This window comes from Sapajus apella, unplaced genomic scaffold (assembly GCF_009761245.1).
Source record: "Sapajus apella isolate SASKATOON/1434 unplaced genomic scaffold, GSC_monkey_1.0 scaffold172, whole genome shotgun sequence".
Lineage (NCBI taxonomy): Eukaryota > Metazoa > Chordata > Mammalia > Primates > Cebidae > Sapajus > Sapajus apella.
This window is the reverse complement of record NW_022437112.1, coordinates 984,275-1,007,914: the sequence shown is the minus strand read 5'-3', so window position 1 is coordinate 1,007,914 and position 23,640 is coordinate 984,275. Positions and strand designations below refer to the sequence as shown.

Genomic DNA, 23,640 nt, shown 5'->3' with positions numbered 1-23,640 from the left:
CATTGGCTTATTCTTTTTATTTTACTAGGAAAATAAGAGAAAAATATGCTTTTAAAATAATTTATTTTAATTTTATTTTATTTTATTTATTTATTTATTTTGAGATGGAGTCCTACTCCGTTGCTCAGGCTGGAGTGCAGTGGCACGATTTCAGCTCACTGCAACCTCTGCCTCCTGGGCTCAAGCAATTCTCCTGCCTCAGCCTTTTAAGTAACTAGGATTCCAGGCATGCACCATCATGCCTGGCTAATTTTTTTATTTTTAGTAGAGACAAGGTTTCACCCACCATATTGACTAGGCTGGTCTTGAGCTCCTGACCTCAGGTGATCTGCCCGCCTCGGCCTCCCAAAGTGCTGGGATTACAGGTACGAGCCACCTTGCCCAGTTTTTAAAAATAATTTAAATACTTTACACATGTACACATAAAAATGGATGTTGGCTGGGTGTGGTGGCTCATGCCTGTAATCTCAGCACCTTGGGAAGCTGAGGTGGATCGATCACTTGAGCCTTGGAGTTTGGGACCAAGCTGAGCAACATATCAAGAGTTAAATAATTAGCCGGGTTTGGTAGTACACACCTGTAATCCTAGCACTTGGGAGGCTGAAGCAGGAGAATCGCTTGAGCCTGGGAGGTTGAAGCAGCAGTGAGCTCAGATTGCATCACTGCACTGAAGCTCAGATAACAGAGCAAGACCCCGTCAAAAAAAAGATGTCAGCGATAATGAGTTGTTTACAAAGATAGAATTAGAGCTCCAGCCGTGACTGGGGAGGTATAGTGTATTATCACCCCTACCATGTGCCCGTCAGGAACTGGTGCTTAAAAGCCAAAACAGTAATTGCAGAATTTGAGAGCTGTACAAAGAGAATCTCTCAAATGGTGCTCAGTTCTGGTTCCGTCACGGTCAGCTTGTGCATAGCTATAAAACTAGCTTATCACGGTAAAAACTGTGTAACCATCACTATCTTACAGCATGCAGTTTCTCAGCAGGGCCATGCGACACCCAGCAACATTTCTGAATTGAACATTCAAAAAAGTTACTATTGGCTGCAACATTTTTTTCATTTAACATAAAAGTTAGTCTTGGGGCTGTCATTCAATGACTTTGCTGCTTCCTTCAGAATTACAAAGGCTTCCACCACAACTTTGATCTAAGCCTAATTATGAACTTCATACAAAACTGCAGAGAGGAGCGTGTCTGTTGAAGAAAGGCTCACAAGATCCAACGGTGAGGGGAGAGGAGAAGGAGTAAAGTGAGGAAGAGTGGCAGCTTTCCAGGGGCTGAGTCCGGAAGACCTGACTTGCCAGAGAACGGAACTAGCTTGTCCAGTCTCAGCCCACCAGGCAGTTTCATACCACGTGCTATTCTGGGTTCCGAACACTGAAGCACTTGGGTGACTTGGAATGGCCTCCATCTAAGCTGCATCTTCCCCCACAGTTCCAAATATAAATGCAATGCATTCCCTGGGTTCCCACCAGCCACTGTCACATTTTGCTTCACAGCTGTCTCCCTGCTGCCCCTAGTCCTGTGCATCTGCCCCTTGCTAAACAGATATTCATGAAACATGACTGCTTGTTTATGAATAGCTGGGATGTAGACATGACATATGGAAAGAGAAGCTGCCAATTTTTCCCCAACCAAAAGTGAAAGCAGTGCTTGGACCTGACAAGCATAGAACGTTTGAGCCCATGGCAGAGCTGGTGGGAAGGCTGGGGGTTAAAATTGACAGAGTCCACCATGGGCTGTCGACCATTTCAATCACAGGTCCCCACCCACTACGAGCACTTCCCTGCCCACATCCTCTGCTCTAATCTTTTCTCTCTATCTCATATCAACTTCCAACATATGAGAAAATATCGCCTTTTATTGTTTCTCTCTTGGCTCCATCCCCCTCTAGAATGCAACTGCTTACAAAGGCGTGGATTTGTCCCCAGTTTCCAGAAACATGACTGGCATGTAGTAGGTGCTCATTAAAGACTTATTTATTTATTTATTGAGACAATGTCTTGTTTTGTTGCCCAGGCTGGAGTGCAGCAGTGTGATCATGGTTCACTGCAGCCTCAAACTCCTGCACTCCAACAATCTTGTCACGTCAGCTTCCTGAGTAGTTGTGACGACAGGCATGTCCTACCATACCTGGCTAATTTATTTATTGTTTTTGTAGAGACGTGGTCTCACTGTGCTTCCCAGGCTGGTCTTGAACTCCTGGGCTCTAGTGATTCTCCCATCTTGGCCTCCCAAATTGCTGGGATTACAGGCTCGAGCCACCACGCCTGTCCCTAAAGACTTATTAAACACATGGGAAAATGAATGAATAAAGCCTTTCTTTGGGCCGAAACTTGAATAATATTGAAGAGGAGATATTTTCTGTTGGTATTCTAGCTAAAGACTTTTGGGATGAGATGGACAGGGATATTAACAAATGTGTTTTTTAAAAATATATATACATATGCCAGGCGCAGTGGCTCACACCTATAATCTCAGCAGTTTGGGAGGCCGAGGCTGATGGATCATGAGGTCAGGAGATCAAGACCAGCCTGGCCAAGATGCTGAAACCCAGTCTCTACTAAAAATACAAAAACTAGCCAGGTGTGGTGGCAGGCACCTGTAATCCCAGCTACTCGGTAGGTTGAGGCAGGGGATTGCTTGAACCCGAAAGACAGAGATTGCAGTGAGCAGAGGTCACACCACTGCACTCCAGCCCGGGCAACAGAGTAAGACTCCATCTCAAAAAAAAAAAAAAAAAAAAAAGAAAAAACACACCACAGATAGGATTTCAGATTCCACACTACCTTATCTTTAAGAAGCTATTGATGATCAAGTTTTATCATACATTCACAGTTATTAAAAGATTATTAAAATACTTTCTCTAACTATATATCTTCGTGAGGCTAGATTTTCTTCATCTACTTTAACCTGAACCACATAAGAAATGTTGATCTGAGAAACTGGTCGTTTCCTCATACATCAGATATTAACAAGATTTGTAAGCATGTAAAACAGTACACTCTTCCCCTATGAAAGCTTTTCTGTTTGAAAAAATATATTACAATTTTTCATAAAATTATGTTACTTACATAAAATGTAGTGTGTTTATTATTATCTTTAAATTTATTAGTCAAAAACTTTTCATTTTAATTTCAGAATTTAAATTTATTACAGCATTAAATTTAATGCAATGTAATTTAATTACAGAACGTATGGACATCTATAATGCACAAAAACAAAAGTTCCTCTAGGCCCTTAATGATTGTTAACAGGGCAAAGGAGGCCAGGTGTGGTGGCTTACACCTGTAATCCCAGCACTTTGGGAGGCCAAGGTGGGCAGATAACCTGAGGTCAGGAGTTTGAGACCAGCCTGACCAACATGGTGAAACCCCATCTTTATTAAAATACAAAAATTATCTAGCCATGGTGACACATGCCTGTAGTCCCAGCCACTCAGGACAGGAAAATTGCTTGAACCCAGGAAGTGGAGGCTGCAGTGAGCCAACATCATGCCACTACAATCCAGCCTGGGCAAGACAGAGTGAGACTCTGTCTCAAAAAAATGCAAAACAAAAAAAGAGGGCAAAGGAATTCTGTGACCAACATGTTTCACAATTTCTACTCGATTTTATAAATGATGACACTTTTCCCCTGACATCTCTGCAGTTTCATCAATCTCCCTCCCCAAGTGGCCGCCTCAACCCTTCTCTATCTCTGCCAACTCAACATGGTTGAAGCAATAAAGACAGCATCCGTAACAAGATGTACTTAGATTCGGGACCTCTGGGCTGGGTCAATTTGAGGGCTTCACAATGTCTTCCAGTAGCCGCGTTCTCTGTGCCTTGCAGTCCTGTGTTTCATAAGTCATTGGCCCGTTTCACTCATGGCAGAAGATAAGTGCTATACCTCCAGCTCATCTGAGGTCGGGAGTTCGAGACCAGCCTGGCCAACATGGTGAAACCCTGTCTCTACTAAAAATACAAAAGTTAGGATGGCACGGTGGCTCACATCTGTAATCCTAGCATTTTGGGAGGCCAAGGCAGGCATATCACCTGAGGTCAGGAGTTCAAGACCAACCTGGCCAACGTGGTGAAACCCCATCTCTACTAAAAATCCAAAAATTAGCAGGGTGTGGTGGGGCATGCCTGTAATCCCAGCTACTCGGGAGGCTGAGGCAGGACAATTGCTTGAACCCGGGAGGTGGAGGTTGCAGTGGCCGAGATCATGCCATTGCATTCCAGCCTGGGGGACAGAGTGAGACTCCATCTCAAAAAAAAAAAAAAAGTGATCAGGTGAGAAAGCATGAAGGGACTTTGGGAAAAAGGACAGGCTCCGCCAACAATAAGGAAAAATGGTGGTTGACTGGGCAGCCAGTAGTACACGCTGCAAATCATTTGCTTATTTTTGTGTTTGCCACAAACACAAAAGTTTGTTTGCCAATGTAGTTCTTTATACATTATTATGTTAATCTTTACCAAAAGATAAAATATTGAAATGTAATTGTAACTGTGATGTGCACACATACATGTAGACACATGTTCTGTGTATCGCAAATGTGTTCTCTCATTCTGATCTTGTCTTAAATTCTTAGAACCTTTGTCACAATCATGTTGTGCAATCAAAGAGCTTGGCACAATCATCTGTTCTGTGCCTTCTGAGTTTGCTCTGTCACCCAGGCTGAAGTGCCATAGTGTGATAATGGCTCACTGCAGCCTTGACCTCCCCGGCTCAAGCAGTCCTCCCACTTTGCCCTCCTGAGTAGCTGGGACTACAGGCATGTGCCAACACACCCAGCTAAGGTTTTTTTGTTTTTTCTTTTGTAAAGATGGGGGGCGGATCTCACTATATTGGACAGCCTGGTCTTGAACTCCTGAGCTCAGGCGATCCTCCCACTTCAGCCTCCTGAGTAGCTGGCACCACAGGTGTGTACCAACACTCTTGGCTATATATTTTTTTAATGCTTTCTAAAGACAGAGGGATGTCACTATATTGGCAGGCTGGTCTTGAACTCCTGAGCTCACACGATCCTCATGCCTTGCCCCTCAAAGTGCTGGGACGACAGGTGGCAGCCACCATGCCCGGCTGCCTTCTGGGTTTCAGTCGTCCCTTTCCGAACACACACGGAACTTTAACTACCTCCAATAACATTGTCCCAGGCGTATAAGTGTCTTGACGTTTTCTTCAAATGCCTACCGAGGAAAATTGGCACACGTCTATTCCCTGGCATCAGGGAGGAGAGAAAGATTTACTCCGAATGCACCCATGACAAAGCTCACCCGCTGCCAAGCTCTTTGTGGCTTCCTGGAGACCAACGCACACAGGAACAGGAGCCCTGCAACCCCCGGGGGAACATGCCTCCTCCGGGTTTAAAAACGGAGCTCTTTTGCCCGGGGATCATGAGCGTTGCCGGTGGCTTAGTGCCTTATGCTCTGCTTTCAGAGCACAAATTCTCAGTGGAATGGGAGAAAGGTCGGGTGAGGAGGAGTGGGGTGATTTATGGGGCAGAGAATGGTGCAACACCTACGCTTGTTTGTGTTGGGAGACCGAGGCCTCCTGCATGCGCTAAACATGCTGTTTAAACATCCCTGCAATGTCGCCAACGTCTCTTTCTCTCTGGCTGCCTCAACCCTTTTCTGTCTCTGCCGAATCCATGCCCCGTCCTCTCCAGTCCTCCTGGCTCCAGCTACCCTTCCCCACGACCCTCAAATCTCAGAAATGCAAGCAGTGCCTCTCAAGCCTGGCTGCACATTAGGAACTCGGAAAGGCCCGGTTCACCTGGGGCCGTCGGGGGAAGCCCGCAGACGCCTGAGAATGTGCATGACACAGTTCCCCAGGTGCCGCTGCTGCTGCTGGACCACGTGAGCCTGCACATCTCACCCCGAATTCAAAATCAAAAGACGGGGCGAGGGTGTTCGGCAAAACGCAGCCTGGGATTCTGTTTTGGAGACCCCGTGTTCCTGAGAGAAGAGCAATGCCCCTGACAGCTGGTGGGTGGGGCCCAGGACGCTGCTGAACACCCTGCAGTGCTCAGGATGGCCCCCCTCAGAGAGCCATTCATCCATTCATCTGTCATCATCATTTATCTAATATCCATCTGTCATCCATCATCATTATTTATCTATTATCTATCATTTATCTGTCTTCCCATCTTCATCATCATCATCAATCTACCTGTCATCTGTCTGTCTGTCTGCCTGTCTTTCTGTCTCTCGAACTAATCTATCATCATCATTTATCTGTCCATTGTCTACCTATTATTCATCTATTTATCTATCATCAATCTATCCATCTATCCATCCATCCGTCTATCATTTATCTATTATCTGTCATTTATCTATCTATGATGTGTCTGTCTGCCCATCTACCTACCATCATCATCATTTACCTATTATCTATGATCGTCATCATGTGTCTATTGTCTATCTATAAATCATTGGTCTGTTTTCTATCTGTATCTCTATCTAATGTAAATATTAATCATCATTTATCTATAATCTAACTCTATCATCTATCTACCTGTCATCCATCTATATTTATCATTGTTTTTTTACCATCTACTGATCATCAATTTATCTATAGCTATTGATTATCTATCATCTATTTTCTATTATCTATCATCCATCTCTCTACATCGAATCATGGCAGTGATTGTCACCTGGATGCTTTTGACGCTAGAGAACACTTGGGAACGTGTGCAGTCATTTGTGGTTGTTATGATTAGGTGGCTGCACTACTGCATGCAGCGGGTGGAGCCCAGGGGATCTGCTAAACCATGTGCAGCGCACAGGACCGCGCCACCGTGATCCTCTAGCCCCAAATATCCACAGTGAAGAGTCTGAGAAAGCCGGGCCATAGGCTAAAGAAACCACTAGTGTAATTTGAAGTTTTCCATACCCTTGCTAAAGCACAGGAAAGCTCTGTTTAGTTTGTTTTTTTAAATTTTAGGGTGTGCATTAAAAACTTCACAAGGAAATAGAAGCCCAAGCTTTTGCTCTGTTGGGAGACACTTGGTGATGCCTGCTGACGCTTTTGGTCATTGCCATTGTGTGGAGGTGCTCCAGGTGGCAGGTGGGTGCAGCCCAGGGATGCTGCTCAACACCCTGCAGCGCACAGGATGACACCACAGCAAAGACCTGAAGCCCTTAAGACTGGGACTCCAAGGTGAAGCTGGATGTTACCCAACTTTTGCTCTGGATAAGATGTCCGGGGTGCGTGATGTGTGTTAAGGAGCTCAGAGGCTTCTGCTCTGCATGGGGAGAAAAGTGTGTTCACCAGGCAGTGGAGATGAGAGCTGCTTAGAGGGAGGCGGGAGGCAGCCCCCTGCCTGTGTACCCTGCCAGTGAGCTGCTTGACAGCAGAGAGCACCTATCTTGAGGATGCCAGCCTGGGGTGGTGTTCACTGAGTTTCACCTGCCACTCTTCTCTGGGAATACCTGGAAACACAAGGTGAAGATGCCGTGGGAAGGTTGAGGAAGGGGCAGCATTCCTGTGTCTTTCCTTAGGGCCTAGAAGGGGCTCTGCTTGGCGCAGTCCCAAGTTGCTCACACCCAGAAGGTGCTCTCTTGTTACTCAGCAGGGTTTCTCAGTGGGGATGATTTTACCCTCAGGGGTCATTGGGCAAGGTCTGGAGATCTTCCTGGTTGTGACAACTGGGAGGGGGTGGGAGCTCCTGGCATCTGGTGGGTGGAGCCCAGGGATGCTGCTCAACACCCTACAGTGCACAGGATGGGTCCACCGCAGAGACTGAGCTATGGTTTATTTATCATCTCTATCAATCTATCATCTCTCTATCATCTCCATCTATCTCTCACGTATTTCTCTATCTCTATCACTCTATCATCTTTATCTATTATCTATCTTCCTATCATCTATCTTCTTATCTATCTCCATCTACGTACTGTCTATTATCTATCTATCTATCATCTATTTATCTGTCACCTATCTCTCCATCCTATCATCTACTTATCATCTATCTATCTCCATCTATCTATCCATCTATGATCTATGTATCTATCAATCACCTATTCATCTATCACCTATCTCTCCATCCTGTCTATCATCCATCCGTCCACCCTATCTCATCTGCCTGTCATCTATCTATGTATCATCTATCACGTATCTACTGACCTATTTCTCTATCCATCAACTATCTATTTATTTATCATCTATCTAAACAGTGGCTCACAGACTAAGAACCATTCTGCCCTCGCCCCCACCAGGGAACACTTTGCCATGTTTGAGGTCAGTTTTCATTGTCACTACTGGGAAAGCGTGCTGCTCAACGCCCTACAGTGCACAGGACGGGCCCACCACAGAGAGTCCAGCCCCGATGCCACAAATGCCTTGGTGAAAAACTCCAGTAGTAACTTCCACCTAACCCTGGGAAAGGGATCAGGTTGACAGTCACGTCATTCTCAACAGTCCAGGAGGCAGGAGCTATCTGAGTTCTTTGTCAATGCATCTCTTGTTAGAACACTGGTAAGACCCTTTCCCATAGGATGGCTCCCTTACCCAGCGCAAGAGCACAGCACTCCACATGTTTTCACTCATAAGTGGGAGCTGAATAATATGTCCACATGGACATAGAGAGTGGATTAATAGACATTGGAGATTCAGAAAGGTGAGAGTGGGAGGATGGTGGGGAATGAGCAATTACTTAAAGGTACCATGTACACTCTTCAGGTGATGGTTCTGCTGAAAGCCCAGACTTCACCACAACTCAGTATATCTATGTAACAAAATTGCACTTGTACCCCATACATTTATACAAATAAAGTAAATCAATCAATAAAATTTGATATGTAAACCTGTTTAATACAAATGCAGAAAAAAACATGTTGTAATAACATGTAAAAAAATAAATAAATGTGCCTTCTTGAGGCTTACTACGTCCTGCAGATATCTTACAAAGCCCCAGTAGTCATGAGTGAAATTCTTGCATGCAGCCTGTGGGAGGTCAGAGATAGCCTCCACTGTTTATTAACAGCTCTGGGGCCATCTGTGAAGTAGAACCAAAAACACCACCAATACCTGTCCCCAAGGCTGAGTTGATGCAGGGGCAGCCCTCAGCACAGTGCCTGGTACCCACAGACCATTGATCATCCTAGGTATTAATCTAAATCAGGAAGGCCTGGCTGTAGCTTGCATTGATCGCCATTGACAGTTACGGCAAGAATCTGGGTTCCTTTGCTGTCTCTTTCTGATGGTCACATGAAGGCTCTTCTTCTCCAAGTAAGTTCAGTCATTCAATTCATGCACTCATACATGCATGCATTCACACATTCATTCACTCATTCAACTCATACAGGCATGTATTCACACATTTACGTATTCATTCACTTAATTCACTTGTGCACGCATGCATGCATTCACACTTTCACTTATTCATTCATTCATTCATCCATTAACTTGTCCATGCATTCAATTTATTTATTCACTCATACATAATACATTAATTCATGACATGTATGCAATCTTCACTCATTCAGTCATGTGTATGTGCATTAACACACATGCTAGTTTGTTCAGCTCACTCACATACTCATACATATTTATTCACTCACTCACTCATACATCCACATATTCACTTGTCATGTACCCTGTTCATTCACTCGCACACATTCATTCCTTTATAAATGCATGCCTTCACGTGCTCATTCAATCCTGCATGCATAAGTTCACTCACTCACTCATGCAGGCACGCATGAATTCACTTGTTCACTCCCTCATACATGCACTTGTACATGCATGAATTTACTTAAGTCATCCATGCACTTAGTCACGCATGAATTCACTCATTCACTCACTCATTCATACACCTGACTCACGCAGGCGTGCATTCACTTGTTCACCCACTCATCCAGTCACTCGCTCATGCACTCACTCTTGTATGCATGAATTCACCTTTCACTCGTTCCTGCACTCATACAGGATGAATTCACTTGTTCACTCACTCGTGCAGTCACTCGTGCATCATAAATTCACTTTCACTCATTCATGCAGTCAGTCAGTTATGCATGAAATCACTTGTTCAGTCATTCGTGCATCCCACTCACTCATTCACTCGTTCGTAGATTCATGCCTTCATTCATGCATGTATGCATTCACCTAGTTTTCGGCACAGTCACTCCTCCATTCGTCCATATATCTCTCAATTCATTCTTACATGCATTGGCTCATTCATGCCTTCAACGCATGCATTCACCTGTGAATGCATTCATTCCCTCCTTGGCGCAGACACGTATGGTTCATTCATTTCCTCGCTCGCTCATTCTTGTGTAGTTGTTTGTTCATTCGCGCCTCACATGCATTCACACACACGTACTCACTCATCCAGGAATATACAGCGCGTGCAGACAGCCAGTCACTCACTCACTATGCATGCAACAGCGGAGGCCTGAACACTCAGTTATTCTCTCTTTCGTGCACTCATTCATTCATTCAGGCGTGCAAGTATGCACACGTGCATTTTTCATGCATTCGGTAAGATCGCGTCTGAGCCCTGCCTTCTCCCTCTGGGAGGCTACCAGAGGAGCGGCCTCCACCCGGGCTGCGCGCTGGCCTTGGGCCCAGGGCCTTAAGCCATCGCAAACATTTACTTTGTGGCCGGCTGATTGAAGGTTAAATGTCCATACCTAGAAACCGCGGGCTGCAGTGGGGGCCGCTGCGGGCGAGGGGCGGGGCGCGGCATGGGGCGCAGCCCCTGGCGGTTCCCGGGTGTCTCTCCCCCGCAGCCAGGGCTGGGCACCAGGCGGCGCGCGGGCTTTTTTGCCGGCGGGGGCTGCAGCTTGGCGGAGACGACCCGCGCCTGCGGGGGTGGGCGGAGGCGGGGCCGCGCATCCGGACAGAAGCCAATCGATGCCCTCGGAGCCTCCAGCGCCGGCCCAGGGCAGAGGCCGCCGGACCGCGGAAGAGGTGCCGGGGGCTGCCGGGGGGCGCAGGGGGCCGTGGGTCGTGGAGGAAGCCTGGGTGCAGGGCACGGCCGGGGGGCGCAGACGCTGCCCCAACACCGAGAGGTCTGGGGCGGTGGCGTACAGCGGGGTGGGGGCGCAACCCGGAGGCCGAGGCTGGGTGCTGGGGGAGGGGCGACGGCTTGGAGTGTAGAGGAGGGGTGAGGGGCGCAGGGGGCTGGAGGTCAGAGGTTGCCCACGCGCGAAGGAGGGGAGGGTTGCGGGGCGCTTGGGGGTGGGTGCGCCGAGCGGGGGCGCCGAGTGCTGGGCAGTACAGGTCCGGGCGCGGCGGGTCGCGGGGAAACCGAGGCTACCCCAGGCCGGAGGACAGACGGGGGCGGGGTCGTAGGGCTGGGAGGCTTGGGGTTGCGGGCGCGGTCCCAAGGCAGAGGCTGTGGTAGCGGTGGGGAAGGGAGAGGTGCAGGGCCTGGAACGGGTTCGGGGGCGCTTGGGAAGAAGGGACGAGGGGCGCAGGGGTGGGCCGGGGGGGCACTGGAGTGACGGGGGAAGGGGCGTCTGGCCGGTGGGCGCGGGCAGAGGCAGCCCAACCAAGCTCGGAGGAGGTGCAGATCCCAGGGTCCGGGAGCGCAGGGGTGGGCCAGGGAGTGGACTGGGGGCGGGGGTAACCGAGTGGCGCCAGCTGGGCTGGGGAAAGAAGATGCCCAGAACTCCAAGCAGGTGCGCGGGGCGGCTGGGCGGCTGCTCATACCGCAGAGGTCGGTCGGGGTCCTGGGGGCGGTGTTGTTGCTGGGCACATGAGTGTTTAGACGCAGAGGGGTGACAGGTGACAGTGAGGAGGACAGGGGGTCAAGGGTACCCTGGCCAGAGGGCAGGAGGTTGACCTGGAGCGCCACGGAGGAAGTACGGGGAGTGGGGGTCGTGGGGGCGTCGGGGGAGGCAGGGGCCCAGTGGTGCATAGGTGGCCGGGGGTGATGCCAGCGGGGCCTGAAGCTGAGGGTGTCGGGACTGCCACGCTGTCGCCCGCAGGCCTGGAAATCCACACGGGTTCCTGGAGAAGTGGGGGAAGTCCACCCACTGCTCCCCTGCGCCCGCCTGCCGGTCCACGCCCGTTGCACTCAGCACGGAGGACCATGTCGGGTGAGTAGCTCAAGCTCCTTCAGTTCAGCCTGCCTGTTCCTACTGGCTTGGGTGAGATTGGACTGCGCTGGGGAGAACCCCAGTTTGACCCAGGACCACCTCAAATCCGAGTCTCCCCTCACTGCCTCACCCAGGTCTCAGTGGGTGTGGAGAAACTGGTCCATCCGACGCTGCTGGAAATACCGGTGGGCTTCAGCTGCTGGGAGGGGGTGATTGGTAGCAAGTGAAGGCGGCGTTAGGATTTCACCAGTTCCCTTTGTAAGGTGTAGTCCTGGAAGTTTCACTGAGCTTGTTTCTTGGGAATAGCACTGAACTGTCTGAGACTGTCAGTGCCTGGAAGGCTGATGGTAAGAAGTCTTCTCCTAAAATGGCCCAAAAACTCTGGGAAAGGCTGTCTTCCAGTTCTTGGAGTTCAAGCCATCGGTTTAATTTCTGTGCCCAGCACAGACGCAGCGATGGCCTGGGTTGGTGGCTCAGGCCTGTAATCACAGCACTGTGGGAAACTGAGGCAGCAGGATCGCTTGAGGCCAGGAGTCTGAGACCGTCCTGGGCAACACAGGCAGACCACATCTCTAGGAAAAATAAAAATAAAAATTAACTGGGAGCTGCGGCAGGTGCCTGTGGTCCCAGCTACTAGGGAAGCTCAGGTGGGAAGGTCTTGAGCCCAGGAGGTCAAGGCGGCAGTGAGCTATGATTGTACCACTGCACCCCAGCCTGGGTGACAGGGTGAGACCCTGTCTCCAAAAACACCAAGAAACAAAATATGAACCCAAGTTAATGCTCCTGCAGGCAGCGGGCAGGCTGTCAGGAAAGGCAGGAAAGGCCTGCCCCCTGAGAACTGGCGAGCCCCATCTCTCTGCACTTGGTTCTGTGGACATCAGATAGACCATTGACTTCAGAGGCCTGGATATGAGAACATAGATTGTAACCTCATCCCATAAGAAAGATGCTGGTTCTATTTTTTATCATTAAATCTTTAAGACACCTCCTTGTACTGGACCAGACTGGATCATTCCTGAGTGCATTTTATGTATTTCTTTTTAAATGTTTTTTTTTTTTTAAACTTTGTAGAGACAGGGTCTTACTATGCTGCCCAGGCTGCTCTCGAACTTGTAGGCTCAAGCAGTCCTCCTCCTTTGGCCTCTCAAAGTGCTGGGATTACAGGTACGAGCCACCGTGCCTGGCCATGAGTACAATTAAAAGAAATACACAGAACAGATTACTCTTTTATTCAAAGGAGAGATTTAGTAAATCACAGAGCTGCTTCCATCCTGTTTTCTCCCACTCTGGACTTAGAGAGGAAAATTGTCAGGGGAGGGATCTTAAGGGCTGTTTTCATGAGGTGTATTGGAAAACTTTGTTCCAAGGAACGGCCGAAAAGATTCTCTGTTCTAGGGACGTGTTTAGAGCTCTCTAAAGTGAAAGCCACACATTTTCCCAAGCCTGCTAGGGTCTGTATAACAGCAGCATTCAAGACGGACATTCGGATACATCTTGCTCAGCTTCGTGCCGGAAGAGAAGATTCAACTCTGCAGAAAACAAAAGCCACCTTTGAGTAGAGAAGGGCTGAGAAGGAAGCTGCTAAGGTGATTTTGAGGGACGATTAGAAGATGCCTTGAGTGCAAGAGAGCAGGCAAGGGGTAGAAAGAAACCGTTGCCACAGGTTCATAAATTCTCAGCCCCTGCGATCTCTAGGCTGGACTTAATTTTGTGACAGTATCTCCTTTTTGTCTGGAGTGCAGTGACAGATTTTCTTGCTGTGTTTCTACTCTGTACTGCTGCCGAAAGTGCCCCCCGCGGTGGCACATGGAGCGGAAAGTGCCTCCTTCAACGCAGTGGCACTGGATAACCGTGGCGGTTCTCAGCACCGCACCAGGACTTCATCTCCAGTCGTTTCCTTGAGGCAAGGCGATGTGGAAGCTAAGCACCTGTCAATCAGTATTCCTCTCTGTTCCATGGCGATCTGCTGATCCATCTTTGCACTTTAGATGGGTTTTACAGTGTCCTGCATGGGAAGTGGCTGACCTTCAGGAGGTGCACGTTTTTGTTCCAAAGCAAAAGGCTGAGTGTCGGATCCCTTGTTCCTGGAGAGAGCTCTTGTGCCAACTGGGGTTGTCTTGTCATTATGTGACTGTGGTCAGTATTCCACCCATGCTAAACCAAAGAGAGAAACAGAGTGTCCAGTATTTCCATAAAACTCTCACTCTAAATGTAGCCATGTCCGCGTTCTCTCTTGGGTTTGAGATCAAGGTAGGTATGGACAGGGCTGCTCCCTCCTGAGGCTGCTCTCCTAGGCTTGGTCCTCACAGGGTCTTCCCTCTGTGTGTGTCTGTGTCCTTGGTCCTCACAGAGTCTTCCCTCTGTGTGTGTCTGTGTCCTAATCTCCTCTTTTTTTTTTTTTTGAGATGGATTTTCACTCTTGTCGCCCAGGCTGGAGGGCAGTGGCACAATCTCAGCTCACTCCAACCTCCAGCTCACAGGTTCAAGCGATTCTCCTGCCTCAGCCTCCTGAGTAGCTGGGATTACAGGCACCTGCCATCACACCTGGCTAATTTGTGTATTTTTAGTAGAGAGAGGGCTTCACCATGTTGGCCAGGCTGTTCTTGAACTCCTGACCTATGGTGATCCACCTGGATCAGCCTCCCAAAGTGCTGGGATTACAGGTGTGAGCCACTGCGCCCAGCCTAATCTCCTCTTCTTATAAGAACACCAATCCTATTGGACCAGAGCCCACCCGAGTGACCTCATTTACCTTAATCTCTTCTTTTTTTTTTTTTTTTTTTGGGGGCGGGTTTTCGCTCTTTTTACCCAGGCTGGAGTGCAATTGCGTGATCTCGGCGCACCGCAACCTCCGCCTCCTGGGTTCAGGCAATTCTCCTGTCTCAGCCTCCTGAGTAGCTGGGATTACAGGCACGCGCTACCATGCCCAGCTAATTTTTTGTATTTTTAGTAGAGACGGGGTTTCACCGTGTTGACCAGGATGGTCTCGATCTCTTGACCTCGTGATCCACCCGCCTCGGCCTCCCAAAGTGCTGGGATTACAGGCTTGAGCCACCGCGCCCGGCCCCTTAATCTCTTCTTTAAAGACCCTGTATCCTAATACAGTCACATTCTGAGGTCCTGGAGGTTACAACATTCATATATGAATTTTGGAGGTGCACAATTCAGCCCATAATTGGATAACTCATTCATCTGAATACTGCTGTGTTTGTCTGCTAGGGCCGCCGTAAAAAAGTCCCACAGACTGGGAGGCTTAAACAGCAGACATTGACTATCCCACAGTCCTGGAGGCTGGAAGTCCAAGGTCCAGGTGTGGGCAGGGCTGGCTCCTCCTGAGGCCTCTCTGCTGGGCTTGGAGATGTCATCTTCCTCTGTATCCTCACAAGGTCATCCCTCCGTGTGTGTCTGTGTCCTCATCTCTTGTTAGGAGGACAGCAGTGCTGCTGGATCCACCCTAGTGACGTCATTTTACCTTACTCACCTCTTAAAGTCCTCATCTTCAAATACAGACACACTCTGAGGTCCTGTGGCCTAGGGTTTTATCATAGGCATTTCAGAATGGGTTATCATCTGTCTATTACAAACATTAATCATAATGTTTTCCCTGCGGTCTCCATGAAGAGCTATAAAACCAGCACAAGTGGTTTTCAATCCATGAGCCCTCTGCCATTTCTCTTAGTTGTCGCTGAGATCCTCATGAAGAGATCAAAACACCAGTGCACATGGTTACCGATCATTGATCACTTGCCAGCTCTCTTAGTTGTCACTCGCGTCCTGATGAAGAGAGAAAAAGCCCGCGCACGTGGTTATCAATCGCTGATCACTCTGTCATTTCTTCTTGTTGTGACTGAGATCCTCATGAAGAGACAAAAAACCAGTGCATCTGGTTATCAGTCATTGATCAGTTTGCCATTTCTCTTAGTTGTCACTGGTGTCCTCATGAAGAGCTATAAAACCAGCACAGGTGGAGATCAATCACTGATCATTTCGCCATTTCTCTTCACTGTCCTCTGCACTCTGCTTTGGGCCAATTCACTTCCATCATCCTCTTCTCTAGACAGCCAGAGGGCCCTCCCTGGCAATGGAGATGAGACCTTCTTACAGGACTTGGAACCCTCCAATAGCTCCTCATACGCCTGAGGATAATAGAAAATGCTGCATATCAGCTTCGTGGTCCGGGCCCTCTGACCCACGCCCCCGTTGGTCCTTGTTCTCCGCCCACTGCTGCTACATTGGGAGGATTCATACTCCAGGAATGCTGAATGTAACCTATCATCTCCACCTCTGGCTTCGGCTCATGGACTTTTTTCGCCTCTTCCTTCTTTGCCTTATTATTTTTAATTCAGTTTCTTATTGGAGACAGGGCACAGTAGCTACTTTGAGGGCTTTTGTGGGTGTTGGAGTCAGAGGTGACCTGAGACATTTAATTAATCATTGAAGCCCTGGTTTTCTCATTTTTGAAGCACATTTCTGTGTTGCAAAGGGAATTAGTGATAGTACATAGGTATGCCTTGTCTGGACCCTGGATGGATGGGAGCTGTATTCATTCTTGATTATTGATCCACTGATTCCTGAATAAGTTCTTCCTGGCCATTTATCCCTGAGCTTATACAGTGCCCTTTCAAAAACTGCTGCCAGCCACAGGACTTGGCTTGCAGTATTAAAACACTCATTTCTTAGGGCTGATGTTTCTCATGGAGCTGCGGGTGTCTGAGGACAGAGCTTGCACTTTGTCAGCTGCTGGGCCCAGTACCTAGCAGAGTCTCGTGCGTGGGAATTGCCTGGGACTTGAATTCACAATGAACGTGTAATGCACTGAGAGCAGGTCATTAGGTCCACATAGACGTCTTCTGCCTCTTCACCTTCTTTGTCTTCTGTCTCCAGCTTCAATCCTTTCCTCTTTCTCTAAGCAGATGCCCTTGTGTGGGCAGCTTATGTGCACAGCACTGTGGACTCGGCTAAGCAGTGTCCACCCTAAAACTCACATTCCTCCGGAAGTTGTGAATGGGACCTGTGAACCAAAAGTGTCTGAGACCGGTCTCAATCAATTTAGAAAGTTTATTTTGCCAAGGTTAAGGACATGCTCATAACACAGCCTCAGGAGGTCCTGACAACATGGGCCAAAGGTGGCGGGGGCATAGCTTGCTTTTACACATTTCAGAGAGACATGAGACATCAATTAATCCATGTAAGATGTAAGATGTACATTGGTTTGATCTGAAAAGGTGAGACTACTTGAAGCAAGAGGGTTGCTGGGGGTGGCATCAGCTCATAGGTAGATTTGAAAATGGGTTATGGGAAGAGGTTGAAGAGACCAAGGTTTCATCGTGCAGCTGAAGCTTCCAGGTAGCAGTCGTACAGACAATAGACTGTAAATGTGTCTTATCAGACTTGAGGTCTGTGTTGACATTTATGGTGGTAAGTTTTTCCTGAATTCCAAAAGGGAGGAGGGTATGATGAGGCATGTCTGACCGGCTCTTCTTATTATGGCCTGAACTCGTTTTTCAGGTTAACTTTGGAGTGCCATTGGCCATTTACATAGTTGGGAGGACTAGAATTTTAGTTTAGGTTTACAGACCTTTTTTGGAAATAGGGTCTTTGCAGTTAAGCATCTCAAGATAAGATTATCCTGGACTATTTGGGTGGGCCCTAAAACTAATGACAAGTGTCCTTCTAAGAGATAAAAGAAGAGACACAGACACAGAGGAGGCCACGTGGAGATGGAGGCAGACATTGGAGTGATATGGCCACAAGCCAGGGACATCTGGAGCCACCAGGAACTGGAAGAGGCAGGAAGGACCCTCCCCTAGAGTTTGGTTTTGGAATCCTGGCCTTCAGAACTGTAAGAGAGTGAATGTGTGTTGTTTAAGCCTCCCAGTTTGTGGTACTTTCTCACGGCAGCCCCAGGAAACTCATTCATGAGTTTGCTAGGGAAAGGAGTCAGTGATAAGCCCACACAGTAAGCAAAATGAGCACAGTAGGTAAGATGGCACAAGAGATGAAGGGTCCTGCCTCATAGGAGGTGAGGGACTGTGATGAGAAGGGCTGTCTTAGGGAGCAGCGTTTGCAGGAAGATCTCCGAGGGATAGGTGGTCTTTACTATTGTCACCGTGTGCCTGGGAGGAGAGGGAGTTCCAGGTGAGTTAAGGGAGTGATAGTAGCCCCATGGTGTCCACTCATAGGATATGCCTGAAGACCTGGAAGGGTTGAGGTCGATGTGGGGACTGAGTGTGAGGGATGAGCTGACCAGCAGTATGGACCCGGCTTACATTTGCAGACAATGAGGAAACCATTGGCATTGGATTGGCTTTCAGGGCATCTGATGACTTTCGCTGTATGTTGGGGGAGAAGATGTGATTTTAAGGACTGAGGAGACAGATAACAGGGAGCAGAATCTACACGGTAGAGCAGAGAATGCAAAGGAGGGAAGTTGTCACTCAGGGTGGTTGATGTGAGACCCACTTTAAATGTTTTCTAGTCTGACGCAGTGGCTCACACCTGTAATCGTAGCTCTTTGGCAGGCCAGGACCAGAGGATCGCTAGAGGCCAGGAGTTCAAGATCAGCTTGGGTGACAGAGCAAGAGAACCCATCTCTACAGAAAAATTAAAAATTAGCCAGGTGCAGTGGTGAGCATCTGTAGTCCCAGCTACTCAGGAGGCTGAGGCAGGAGGATGACTTGAGCCCAGGAGTTCTAGGCTGCAGTGAGCTGTGATGCTGCTGCTCTCCAGCCTAGGTAACAGACAGAGCAAGACCCTGACAAAAAAAAAAAAAAAAAAAAAGGCCAGTCACAGTGGCACACCTGTAGTCCCAGCACTTTGGGAGGCCGAGGTGGACAGATCACCTGAGCCCAGGAATTTGAGACCAGCCTTGGCAACATAATCTGCCTCTACAAAAAATATAAAAAATAGCTGGACGTAGTGGTGTGCACTTGTGGTCCCAGCTAGTCAGAAGGCTGAGGTGGGAGGATTGCTTGCTCCCAGGAAGTTGAGGCTGCAGTAAGCTGAAATCACACCATTGCACTCCAGCCTGGGCAACAGAGGGAGACCTTGTCTCCAAAACCACCACCACAGAAAAATAAACAAAAACCGCAACCTTTTCTGTGGTGCCTCTCTCTTAAGATCTCAGGTTAGTTATACAAGAGTAGAATGTGGGATTGGAGGCAAGTGGACTTCTCCTTAGCACAGAATTCATGTCATAAATGCTCTGCACAGAGGAGGCTTCTGGGGTTCTTAGGGAGACCGAGCAGGTAGGCAATAGGGATCTAAATCTACTGGTTCAGGAGCTCATGACCCAGGTCAAATGATGGCAAGTTTCATTTTACACATTATCTGTTCTTCCTCTCTGCTCCTTAAGAGTGCAGGTCAGCCAGCCAGGCGCGGTGGCTCAAGCCTGTAATCCCAGCACTTCGGGAGGCCGAGGCGGGTGGATCACGAGGTCAAGAGATCGAGACCATCCTGGTCAACATGGTGAAACCCCATCTCTACTAAAAATACAACAAATTAGCCGGGCGCGGTGGCTCAAGCCTGTAATCCCAGCACTTTGGGAGGCCGAGGCGGGTGGATCACGAGGTCAAGAGATCGAGACCGTCCTGGTCAACATGGTGAAACCCCGTCTCTACTAAAAATACAAAAAATCAGCTGGGCATGGTGGTGCGTGCCTGTAATCCCAGCTACTCAGGAGGCTGAGGCAGGAGAATTGCCTGAACCCAGGAGGCGGAGGTTGCGGTGAGCCGAGATCGCGCCATTGCACTCCAGCCTGGGTAACAAGAGCGAAACTCCGTCTCAAAAAAAAAAAAAAAAAAAAAAAAGAGTGCAGGTCAGTATGTGGGATTGGAGACAGTGGACTCTTCCTTACTGGGGTATAGGAGTTGGCATGGCAAATATTCTGCAAAGCTTGTTCTTGCAGGACCAAGCATCTAAATAGCAAGATCTAACCTCAGTCGTCTGTTTCTGAAGGAAAATCCCAAAGTCTGGCCTTTGGAGTGTGATTTAGCCCTCATTCTCAGATTCAATGGTGAAGTTCAGAGGGGAATCAATCCCTCTGAGCATCTCGAAGGTGAGCAGAACAGTCAGCTCAGGAGGAAATCTCAAAACAACGCCCCCCTGTGGGGGTTCTCTTACCTTTGTCATTGTGATTCCTAAACAACACACTCCTTTTTCCTTTCTATTCTTCAATTCACATGGTCCTTAAACATGGTTCCTCAGATTTCAATAATCTATACATTGGAGATTACAAATAAATCTTAATATAGCCAATGAAAGACTAAAAATTGTAAATGGCACTTTATTTTCAGTTTGACATTACTTTGCTGATGATTCTTTTCATAATATATATGATTTGATTTATTTTTTACTTTGCCATCTGTTTGCAATTAAATACACACACACACACACATACACACACATATATTTTCTTTTTAAAGACAGGGTTCTGCTCTGTTACCCAAGCTGGAGTGCAGTGGCACAACTGTATCTCACTGCAGCCTCTAACTTCTGGGCTCAAGCAACGTTGCTGTCTCAGCTTCCCAAGTAGCTGGGATTACGGGCATGTGCAAAAAATCTATTTGAAAATTAAATGAATACAAGTCCTTTCTCAGTATGAAACACATACTCCAATACTTGCCAGAGAAATGGTACCTGGTAGTTGAATGTGCAGCAGGTGTGCTAATTGCCCTGGGTGTAGAATTTTAGCTATTTGGTCTGCGTATAGAATTTTAGGTTGAGGACCATTGCACTCAGAGTTTAGATATGGTGCTCTGTTGTAGTGTCTACTATTCATGATAAGAAGTCTAAGTCTCATCCTTTGTAGGATTGATCTGCATTTTTATTATACTTTCATTTTCTTGGCATTTTCAAGATGTTCTCCTTATCCTTGGTGTTTTTAAATTCCAGAAACATATTGTCAGGATAAGGACTGTTGATTTTCTTTCTTTCTTTTTTTTTTCTCTCTCTCTCTCCATCTCTCCCTCTCCTCTTCTTCTTTCCCCTCTCCTCCCCCCTCCCCTCCCCTCCCCTCCCCTCCCCTCTCCTCCTCTCCCCTCCCTTCTACTCCCCTCTACTCCCCTCCTCTTCCTTCTTCACCTTCCCCTTCCCTCCCCTTCTCCTTCCTTCCTTCTTTCCATTCTCTCTCTCTTTCTTTCTTGGTTTTCTTTTTCTTTTGCTGCATACTCTCTGGGCTTTTTACATCTGAAGACTGACTTTCTGCTCTTGAGAAAATTTCCTCTTTAATTTCTTTGAAAACTTTTCTTCTTTCTGTTTTTTTTTCTATTCTCTTCATCTGAAACCCATGTTGGTGAACCTTCTGAATCACTCCTGTAGGCTTCTAGCTTTTTGAAATTTTCCATTGTCCCTTTATTCTACTTTCTGAGAGATTTCCTCAATGACATTTTTCAAACCTTCTGTTACTCCATTTTCACTCCAGCAAATCATATTTCAAACTCCTAAGAACTATTTCTTATCCTTAGAGTGATCTTTTCTGTAGCATTTGATTCTTGGTTTATAGATGTATCCCTCTCCCCCTAATCTTTTGAAATAAAACTAATTAGTGCAGTCAGAATTTTTATGTCTGTCTGTCCTTGAATTTCTATTTCATGGACTGCCTGGTATTTGTGGGGTTCTTCCCACTCCACCCCATAACTTCCTTCAGTTCTCTCTTTTTTGGTGAAGTTGTTTTTCAAATATTTGGTAATGCTTTATATCCACATGTATAAAAATGAGGAATGTAAGTTGAGCTGTGCCCATTTGCAAGGGTTGCTGACTTGTCTGAATTTGTTAAGGTTATGTTATAGGTTAGGAATTCCACTTTTATGTGGTGGTAATTATTTTTTGGGGGGGGCTTTTTATTTCCTTTAGAGTAGATCCTCTTATCTGATTTTCCCCCGGCGATGGGCATATTGGGCTTCTGAGAATTTTGCAGAATTTCAGTGACTTCTCCGGTTTCTGTTATTGGCTGACAGTTTTCTCCTGCCTCCTTGTTGGCTTGGGGTTCACATTTGCAGTCCATAGCACACTTTTAGTTTGTTCTCCTTTTATCTCAGAAGGAAAGAAAGAGAAACCAGGAGCTCCCTATCCACCATCTTTGCTTGGAAGATTCCTAGTTTACACTTTTAGTTACGTGATTGAATTGGTGAAAATGGATGGATCTTGAAAACATCATGCTGATGGAAAGAAGTCAGACACAAAAGGCCATATGATGTTTAATTCCATTGACATGAACTGTGCCGAACAGGCAAATCCATAGAGATAAAAAGTGAATTGGTGGTTGTCAGGAGCTGGGGAAGAGAGAATGGGGAGAGACTCCTGAATGAGTGAAGGGCTTCTTTTTGGGGTGATGACAGAGGTGGTGGGTGTACAACATTGTGATGAATTGTGCTTTTACAATGGTGAATTTTATGTCATGTGAAGTTTATTGTGATAAATAGAAAGAAAAAATAAAAGTATTTCATTTTCAAAAGGCTACATAGTGTATGAGTCCATTTGTAGGAAATATCCAAAATAGGAATATAGAGATAGAAAGTGGATTTGTGGTTGCCAGGGCTGGCAAGAGGCAATGGGGAGTGACTGCGTAATGGGTACAGGGTCTCTTTTTGGAGTCATGCGAATGTCCTCGGATTACCTGAAGGTAGTGGTTGCACAACCTTGTGTATGGACTGAACACCGGTAACCTGTACTTTAAAATGGTTCGTTTTATGTTATGTTAATTTCCCATTAATATTCTGAGACTTTGCATGGAAAGGTGAAGATCTAAGCAGGTCGTATGTTTAGGTATGGGGATACCCATTATGCTGCTTAGAAATATGTTCACACTTAGGGCTCAGCACTGGGGGTTCAACTTGATAGTTCTTTCTGCCTCCATGCTCTTTCAAGATATGGATCAGAGAAATCTTGGTGAGGATGGGGTAGGGGATTGGATCTCTGGCTCTGTTTTACACATTATCTGGTTTTCGAGGTCTGTGGGTGAAGTTCACACAGCACCTTTACCTTGGCCAGCTCTGGGCTTTGTAGATGCCAGTCCCCAGTGTCTGCTTCCTCTCCCATCTCTCTCCTCTGCTTAGAGACAGAAGAGCCTAACAGATGACTGAACAGGTTCATGACAGCTATGCCTGTTCTTGGGAAGTAATTTTGATCAGACCTCAGGCCTTTAGAAATGTCTAAAGGAGTAGTAATCACCATTATTATCATTTTAAAGCTAGTAATTAAGAAAACTAGAGACAGATGGTAGATGATGGTGGTAGAAATAATTAGGTAGATAGGTAGATGATAGAAATATTGATAGACATAAATAAGTAGATACATAGAGGGCATAGAGGACACATATGATAGGTAGATGATAGATATAGATAGGTGGATGGATAATAGAAAGGTGATAGGTAGAAAGATGATGGAGATAGACAGATAGATGGATGATAGAAAGATGATAGATCCATAAATAATGGATAAATAGATACAGTTGATATATGATAAATAGATGTTAGAGGTAGATGGATTAGATAGATAGATAACAGAGGTACGTGATAGTAAGCTAGATAACAAATAATAGATGTGAAGAGAATTGGTAAATGATAGGTAGATGATGGATGGATGGATAGGTATGTGATAGGTAGATGA

General features: G+C 47.0%; 1 protein-coding gene across 6 annotated transcripts in view; it reads left to right on the top strand.

The window, feature by feature from the left end:
* Positions 1 to 10,714: 10,714 nt before the first annotated feature.
* Positions 10,715 to 23,640, top strand: part of GYG2 (glycogenin 2) — a 51,400-nt gene continuing 38,474 nt past the window's right edge. For 3 of the 6 annotated variants that reach the window (XM_032267801.1, XM_032267798.1, XM_032267797.1), the window contains exon 1: positions 11,828 to 12,033. In XM_032267801.1, the coding sequence (XP_032123692.1) occupies positions 11,868 to 12,033 (166 nt within the window). In that variant the 5' untranslated portion in view covers positions 11,828 to 11,867. Of the gene's footprint in view, positions 11,002 to 11,827; positions 12,034 to 23,640 lie in introns of those variants that run through there. The other 3 variants (XM_032267802.1, XM_032267800.1, XM_032267799.1) reach the window with 3 other exon arrangements.